Raw genomic sequence first — 8,519 nt, forward strand, 5'->3', positions numbered from 1 at the left:
CCACCATGCCCAGCTAATTTTTTGTAGTTTTAGTAGAGACAGGGTTTCACCATGTTGACCAGGATAGTCTCGATCTCTTGACCTCGTGATCCACCCGCCTTGGCCTCCCAAAGTGCTGGGATTACAGGCTTAATAAGTTATATTTCATTCTAGCCAAGCGTGGTGGCTCACGCCTGTTAATTGCAACTCTTTGGGAGGCTGAGGTGGGTGAATCACTTGACGTCAGGAGTTCAAGACCAGCCTGGCCAGCACGGTGAAAGCCCATCTCTACTAAAAACATAAAAATTAGCTGGGCATGCTGCTGTGTACCTGTAATCCCAGCTACTTAGGAGGCTAAGGTAGGAGAATCACTTGAACCTGGGACGTGGAGTTTGCAGTGAGTCGAGATTGTGCCACTGCACTCTAGCCTGGGCAACAGAGTGAGACTCTCTCAAAAAAAAAAAAAAAAAGTTGTATTTCTTTCCATCTCTCCTTTTTTTTCCCTCTTAGATTCAGATATCTCACTCTGTCACCCAGGCTGGAGTGCTGTGGGGCGACCATGGCTCACTACAGCCTCAAACTCCCAGGCTCAAGCAATCCTCCCACCTCAGCCTCTTGAGTAGCTGGGACCCCAGGCACAAGCCACCATACCCAGCCAACTTTTTACTTTTTTGTAGAGACAGGGTCTTGCTATGTTGCCCAGGCTGGTCTCTAATTCCAGGATGCAAGTGATCACCCCACCTCCGCCTCCAAAAGTGCTGGGATCACGTGTGTGAGCTACTGTGCCCAGCCTCCGCAGCTTCTCACTTCCCTGCTTCTGTTGTATTTTTCAGTTTGTATCACTGAATACACATCTCTCAACAGATTTGGAATCACACAGCACTTGGATGTGAGGTACGGAACACATGAGGAAAAGCAGCGTCTTAAGGTCCCACAGGACTGCGCAGCAGAGTCCCGTGGGATAGTGTCCTGAGATTCTGTAGGATCGCATGGAGGTCAGTCACAGGACACCTCATCCTGCTTTCAGACCTAGCCCCAGGAGACCCACCATCAAGAGGCTTCCTTTAAGGTCGTCGCACTGCTCATGAACACCTGGGAATTTCTTATGTTAAATGCTTATTACAGTTTTTATGCTTCTAATTTTTTTCAAATTATAAAAGTACTGTATGGCCATCAACAGTAGATTAGATAAAGAAAATGTGGTACATCTATACCATGGGATATTATGGAGCCATAAAAAAGAACAAAATCATGTCCTTTGCAGCAACGTGGATGGAGCTGGAGGCCATTATCCTAAAGGAACTGTACAGGAACAGAAAAACAAACACCACACGTTCTCACTTATGAGTAGGAACTAAACACTGACCACACATGGACACGAAGGAGGAGGAGCAGTCACCAGGGCCTGCCTGAGGGAGGAGGGAGAAGCAGTCACCAGGGCCTGCCTGAGGGAGGAGGGAGGAACAGTCACCAGGGCCTGCCTGAGGGAGGAGGGAGGAGAAGGGGGAGGATGGAAAAGCTGCCTATTGGGTACTATGCTATCGCCTGGGAAATAGTCCCTATACCAAACCCCCGTGACATGCAGGTTACCTAATAAGGAACCTGTGCATGTACCCCTGAACCTAAAAGGAAAGTTTAAAAGAGTACTATAATTTCCATTCAAGGGTACTAATTTTCCATACTGAAAATCAGGGCAATTCAAATACTGCATCTTACATTTTAACATCTTATACCTGGATGCGTCATATGTCCACTGGCTTTTTACAGGTAACTGGCAGTTTTTACAGGTAACTGGCACTTCTCTTAGTGGTACATGAAAAGAAGACATACTGTACACAGTAGACAGCAAGTACACGGTTAAATTCACCTGCAATTTAACTACTCATAAAAAACTACTGTTTACTTTTTTGGCATATTGAAGTCCCTTTTAAAAACTTCTGTCGGCCGGGCGCAGTAGCTCAAGCCTGTAATCCCAGCACTTTGGGAGGCCGAGGCGGGTGGATCACGAGGTCAAGAGATCAAGACTATCCTGGTCAACATGGTGAAACCCCCGTCTCTACTAAAAATACAAAAAAATTAGCTGGGCATGGTGGTGCGTGCCTGTAATCCCAGCTACTCAGGAGGCTGAGGCAGGAGAATTGCCTGAACCCAGGAGGCGGAGGTTGCGGTGAGCCGAGATCGCGCCATTGCACTCCAGCCTGGGTAACAAGAGTGAAACTCCGTCTCAAAAAAAAAAAAAAAAAACTTCTGTCTACAGATCGGACTCATGGTCTCTGGACGGTTTTGTGGCTGGCTCTCTGGTCCTATTTATCCCTCCTCATCGTCACACAAGCATGGGTCTCTGAGGAACTGGAGGGGACACAGAATGTAGCCAGCCCTGCCGCAGGTTCTGTGGCATGTGAAGCTACAATGTGACTGAGGCCACAGCGTAACCACGGGCGCTGGCCCACGCCTGGCTTTGCATGCGCCTCAGAAGGACCAGGAAGGAGGTACAGGAGCTCTGGAGGGCCGTGTAGCTCAGCCCTCAGGAGCACGGATATCACAGTGCTGCCTTCTCCTCAGCAAACAGCTGCTGGGGCAGACCTCGAGGTGACAGTGTGCTACCGTCACAGACAGGCAAGGACTCCTCAGACAACTGCTTCCTCAATACCGTCACAAAGCAGTGTTTAACACATCAACGCCGTAAAGCATTCCTGACAGTATGGTTTGCAAATACAGAGCAGACTCTCGGTTCCTTAGGATATTCTGGCAACACAGCCATGTGTTCCGAGGGCTTCCAAAGGTTCCGGCTGGGCCTGTGGAGCAATGCCCCAATGGCCCCGAGGAGGGACTCTCACTGTTACCAGCAAGATTCAATTCCCTGCATGAAATGCGTGACTCATTTCCTGTGCACATCCACACAAGCTGAAGAGGCATAATTAACAAATCGTACTTAGGACTGGAAGGGATCAGGGGACAAGCAGAAGCTCCTGGTATCTTCGATCAGGTGGTAAACTTCTACACAAGGTCAGACAGTAAATAATCAGGCTCAAAGGGCCACAAGTCACTGTGTGCTGGCAAAGAGCCCAGACAGTGTGCAAATCGTGGTCATAGCTTCATGCCAATGTTTATAAAATTGGTGGTGGGACAGTCATCTGCGGACCCTGCGTTAAACAGAGACAGAATTTTGGACAGCAGTGGAACCCAAGAGAGAGAAAAGCAGTCAGGAGAGTGAAAGGGCATCTGTGCCTGCTGCAGAAGCACCAGGCTTCAAGCTAAGATGGCAAAGAAGAGGCACTTCCAGCCGGGCACAGTGGCTCACTCCTGTAATCCCAGCACTTTGGGAGGCTGAGGCAGGCGGATCATGAGGTCAAAAGATGGAGGCCAGCCTGGCCAACATGGTGAAACTGTCTCTACTAAAAACACAAAAATTAGCTGGGTGTGGTGGCACCCGCCTGTAGTCCCAGCTACTCAGGAGGCTGAGGTGGAAGAATCACTTGAACTCAGGAGGCGGAGGTTGCAGTGAGCCAAGACTGCGCCACTGCACTCCAGCCTGGTGACGGAGTAAGACTCCAGCTCAAAAAAAAAAAAAAAAAAAAAAAAGGCGTCCTGAAACCAGCCATTTTCACATGCCTGGCACCTACAAACCACAACACAGTGGCCGACAGGAAGCTCCTGACCAGAGTAGGGTGGCCCAGGAAGCAAAGGCCTCCTTCCCAGAGGCAAGTGGGTAGGGTGTGTCTGGAGCCAAGGCAGGAGCCATCCTGGGAGCGCACGAAGGAGGGACGGGGAGGAAGGAGACGGTGTCAGAACAAAGAGAGTGACATGGAGCAACCCTCCACCCAACACAGACAGACATATACACAAAAGCCAAGCCAGCCAACTGAGGACCTATGTGCCCGCCTCTCCCTGAGCTGTTCTTTGCCAACTGCAGGCTCCACCTGAAGAGAAGGCATCACAGTGAAGCTGCCACAAGAGAGCCCTGGACATCCAGGGGTGAGGCCGCGGGCCACAGTCAGCAACACACAACCTCAGAGAAAGTTATCTTGCAAAAAGCTCAAGGGACAGATACAAGACTTCAGAGAAGAGATAATAGGAAAAGAGGTGCAAAGTGAGCTGGGAGAGCTCAGAAGAAAGGGTGATCCGAGAAGAGGCTTCCAAGGAAAGCTGGCATATGCCCGGGAGCTCGGAAAGAAAGCTGTGCTCCATTCTCGCAACACTCCAAGGCCCTTCCCAGCGTGGACCCCAAAATCCAGGCACTGACTCCCCATCTTACCCTTCAAATACTCTCTGATCCGCTCCTTCAGTTCCACAGATTTGTTTTTGCTTCTTTCACAAATTACCTATTGAAAAAAAAGTGTGTCTAAATCTTATCGTAACATTTCCTTATCAGTATAATGATTTTAGAAAGTGAGTTAAAGTCAGTGAAGTGGAATAGTATATTAATGCTAAAGATTTAATAAAGCTCACACTCAAAAAATGTGTGAAGAGTATGACCTGTTTCTAGAAGCCTCAGGGAACAGGTAAGAGAACACACTCTGGGATTCTGGGTATATTTACCTCTTCTCCGTGCTGCCCTACACTTTCTAACGTCTGCAAGAAGAGGAAACTTAAACGTGCACCATCGAGTAAAAGCAGAAGCATGTGAGCACGTCTGCATTTTCAGTCGTCTGAGTTTCACTTACAGGAAGCCTGGTCATATATAAACTTTCCGTTGTGAGGTTCAGTCAAGGTGGAGGTCCTAACACGGAACACAAAAGTTCTATTTTTGCAACTACAGATGACAGAAATCAGCTTTCTCGGCCCTTGGAGAGTTGCAGCAATAAGAATTTTTGCTAGAAACTATAGAAAAACCAACAACCTTCCAATAAGAGGAAAGAAAGGAACCAGCCTCTGAGAGAAACTAAAACTATCAATGCAATTACATTTTTGAGTTTGTAACTAACTGTTGAGCTTGAAAAAGTCAAACGCTTTTACTTAAAATGCCAGGAGTTTTAAGTTGGTTACCAAATAAGATTTTTATGTTGAAGAAGTGCAGATATACATATATATATACACAGAAAATCCAATCACATCCATGCAACATAATGGCAATTTCTCAGTTGTAGAATTTTCTGGTGAATTTTATTCTTTCTGGTGATGTGGTATTTTAAACTGCTTATGCCTATGTAATAACAGGAATTACAGAGGGGGTGTAGGAGAGAACACTGCCACCAGAAGATCCTTACAGCTTTTCTTTCTAAAGGGCTGGGAAACCGTGAGCAGCTCACAGCTGTGATGCAGAACAAATCAAACTTGTCCTTCAGTTCTCACAGGGTCCGATCCCTCTTGCACCTTCTGGGCATAAAACACACGTCTGCCCTCTGTAAGGTGCACTTTGCTCAGTTCATAATGCCTGACAGACATGGCTTGTCTGGGTCAGATGAGCATAAGTGTGTGAGCAGCTTAGCACAGTGCCTAGTACACACTGAGCTGAATACCATCTAGCTGCTTTCAGCGGCATCACCCTCACCATCACCATGATCACTATCTTCACCCTCACCACCATCACCACCACCCTCACCATCACCATCACCACCACCACCATCACCACCATCACCCTCACCATCACCCTCGCCACCCTCACCATCACCATCTTCAGCACCATCACCATCCTTACCACCACCATCATCCTCACCACCATCATCCCCATCACCACCATCACCCTCGCCATCACCATGATCACTATCTTCACCCTCACCACCATCACCACCACCCTCGCCATCACCACCACCACCATCACCACCATCACCCTCACCATCACCATCTTTAGCACCATCACCATCCTTACCACCACCAACATCCTCACCATCGTCATCCCCATCACCACCACCACCATTACCACCTCTGTTCTCTTTGACTCTGGCCAACTGATGGGTTCAGAGAGGGAACTTGGTAAAAGACTGTGAGCTGTTCAGAGCAATTGACTGCCAGTTTTAGGAAAATAAAATCAAATGAATTCACCAAACTGTGTGAGTTCCTCCCCTCCTGGTTCCACTGATGCATCACCTTCACAAAATGCATCTTACTCAACAGCAGGACTCTCACATGTGCCCGTAAGGCAAACACAACTCATACATCGCTCCATGTGGCTTCACTGTGCCTGTCTGTGACCACAGACTGTAAAGTTACATATTTTCATCTCTAACTCTAGAGAGTGACTACATTTTAACAAGTACTTACGTCTTCAGGTGTTTTATCGTATTTATTCCTTGGATTTTTTACAGTCAAATGATGTGACGAAAGCACATTGACTACGTCTGCATTTCCAAACTTACACGCAAAATGCAACGGTGTGTCATAGCCCTGAAAAAAGGTACAGAGAAAACGCAATTATTTACACTTCTCTCATGAGGTGGCTCTAAGGTGAAAATACTTAACGCATTTTTTTAAAAAAGACTCACAAAGAAAATGGCTAAAAAAAACACTTCTTTTTTTTTTTTTTTTTTTTTTTTTTTTTTTTTTTTTTGAGACGGAGTTTCGCTCTTGTTACCCAGGCTGGAGTGCAATGGCGCGATCTCGGCTCACCGCAACCTCCGCCTCCTGGGTTCAAGCAATTCTCCTGCCTCAGCCTCCTGAGTAGCTGGGATTACAGGCACGCGCCACCATGCCCAGCTAATTTTTTGTATTTTTAGTAGAGACGGGGGTTTCACCATGTTGACCAGGATGGTCTCGATCTCCTGACCTCGTGATCCACCCGTCTCGGCCTCCCAAAGTGCTGGGATTACAGGCTTGAGCCACCGCGCCCGGCGACACTGCTTTTATAATGGAAAAATAATTGGCATTCTAGCACATACCCACTTCATGCCAAGGCTTGAGCTCAGCCACGGACCTTGGTGCCCAGACCCTGGAGGAGCTTACATTCTCCACAAACAGTGAACAGTGGCTTTAATCTTTCAGGTCCCAGTATAATGTCACACAACACATGCCCAAAAAGTGAAATAAACCCCATGGTGAAAAAAAAGGCTTCCGGGGGTAGAAGGGGTCAAGAGAAGGAAAAACCTGTCCTTAGCACCCTTTAAAAGAGGGGTGTTCCCCCTGTACAGTGCTGCCTCTGCATGGGCCTGGCCTGGCTGGCTGGCACTCGTCAGTGACTCTAACCTGCCTGTTTGCTGCACTTGGGATGAGACAACCTCACAGGTCAGGTGGAGGGTGGGGCGTGGGCACCAGCCAGGATTGCTGTCACCTACCCTCAGGAGCTACGAAGATCCTTCCTGTTTGTAAGCGGTCACACCCCAGCAGCCTGTATCCTACACCAGGACCCCGTGTGTCAGGGTGTCAGGTGGCGTGATCTGCAGGGGCAGCTCTGTGCCTTAGGGGCTCTTGGCAGGATGCTGAGGGCTTGCCTGCCGTGTGCATGGCTCTGCCACTCCCAGGGGGAAAAAGCTGCTCAGCTCAAGGTTTTCTGCTCAGTAGAGTGTGTGTTCTCTGACAACCATGTCCCCAGAGAGTTTAGACGCCCCTGGGGACGGCACTCCACACACGACAAAGACACAGGGGCCAGGGAACCCCAGCACCTGGCACCCTTTGTCCAGGGTTAAAATCATCCTGTGGGATCTGGTGAGAAGTTAGGTCGCAGGGGTGTAACTGATGTAGTTATTCTAATGAGTCACTTGTGAATAAAGCATTCTTTTAAGAAAAAACCTTAAAAGGTTAAAACATAAAAGCGCGACTGGAGGGTGAGCACGCACCATCTTGTCGGGGGTGTTCAGGTAGAGGTCGACGACATAACGGATGCGCTTCTGCAGCATGGCCTCGTCGTCATCGGGGTACATCAGCCTCATGAAGTCGGGGTTCTCCAGGACGTCCAGAGTCAGCTGGCAGATGGAAGCCTGGTCCTCCTTGGCGGCAACATGCATCACGTTGTACCTGCACCCTTCCTGAAAGAGAACCATGTGCTCTGAGCTTCCTCCCTGTCTCATGTGGACGCACCCCGTGGAAAGTGCCGCAGCCACGAAGGAACCTGTGACGCTGCACACCCACCTGCACGATGGTTGGGTTGTCCCCTGAGCCAATCAGATACCGGGGGTTGCTCCAGATGAGATCAGAAAAGGTGTCCTCCTCTCCCTTCTCCACAGCTTTCCGAAGCTTGGCAGTGAGGTCTTGCGTGCGGGGATTTTTGTAACTGTTGGCTCGCTCTTTGTTGACCGTTTCTGATTCAGACAAGCACAAACCATCTGTCAGTAAGAGACAGAATTAAAGAATGATTAGTTTCACCAAAAGTCACTCATCACCCACACACGCTGTAACCAGGGATAAAGAGCTTTCAGGGCTGGCTCATGCCTGTAATCCCAGCACTTTGGGAGGTTGAGGCGGGCAGATCACGAGGTCAAGAGTTCAAGACCAGGCCGGGCATGGTGGCTCAAGCCTGTAATCCCAGCACTGTGGGAGGCCGAGGCGGGTGGATCACGAGGTTAAGAGATCGAGACCATCCTGGTCAACATGGTGAAACCCCGTCTCTACTAAAACTACAAAAAATTAGCTGGGCATGGTGGTGCGTTCCTGTAATCCCAGCTACTCAG

The 8,519-nt window shown here is 48.8% G+C and overlaps 2 protein-coding genes and 1 long non-coding RNA gene across 3 annotated transcripts in view; 1 reads left to right on the forward strand and 2 right to left on the reverse strand.

Moving 5' to 3' along the window:
• Nucleotides 1–1,501, forward strand: part of PGAM5 (PGAM family member 5, mitochondrial serine/threonine protein phosphatase) — a 32,353-nt gene extending 30,852 nt beyond the window's left edge. Inside the window, exon 6 of the mRNA XM_037733182.1 lies at nt 1,484–1,501. The gene's annotated coding sequence lies outside the window, so the exon portion shown is untranslated. The remainder of the gene's footprint in view (nt 1–1,483) is intronic.
• The window catches only part of ANKLE2 (ankyrin repeat and LEM domain containing 2), a 31,527-nt gene that overhangs the window by 8,562 nt on the left and 14,446 nt on the right, over nt 1–8,519 (reverse strand). The window contains exons 4-7 of the mRNA XM_017513673.2: nt 7,981–8,174; nt 7,689–7,877; nt 6,181–6,303; nt 3,996–4,301 (exon numbers count right to left, since the gene is read on the reverse strand). Of these exons, the coding sequence (XP_017369162.1) occupies nt 3,996–4,301; nt 6,181–6,303; nt 7,689–7,877; nt 7,981–8,174 (812 nt within the window). The remainder of the gene's footprint in view (nt 1–3,995; nt 4,302–6,180; nt 6,304–7,688; nt 7,878–7,980; nt 8,175–8,519) is intronic.
• On the reverse strand, nt 1,777–3,329 carry LOC108292642. Its single transcript, XR_001820358.2, has 2 exons — nt 2,225–3,329; nt 1,777–1,916 (listed from the first exon to the last, which is right to left on the reverse strand). It is a non-coding gene; the product is annotated as an uncharacterized LOC108292642 (long non-coding RNA).

The sequence above is a fragment of the Cebus imitator genome, unplaced genomic scaffold (genome assembly GCF_001604975.1).
Source record: "Cebus imitator isolate Cc_AM_T3 unplaced genomic scaffold, Cebus_imitator-1.0 Scaffold497, whole genome shotgun sequence".
Taxonomy (NCBI): Eukaryota; Metazoa; Chordata; class Mammalia; order Primates; family Cebidae; genus Cebus; species Cebus imitator.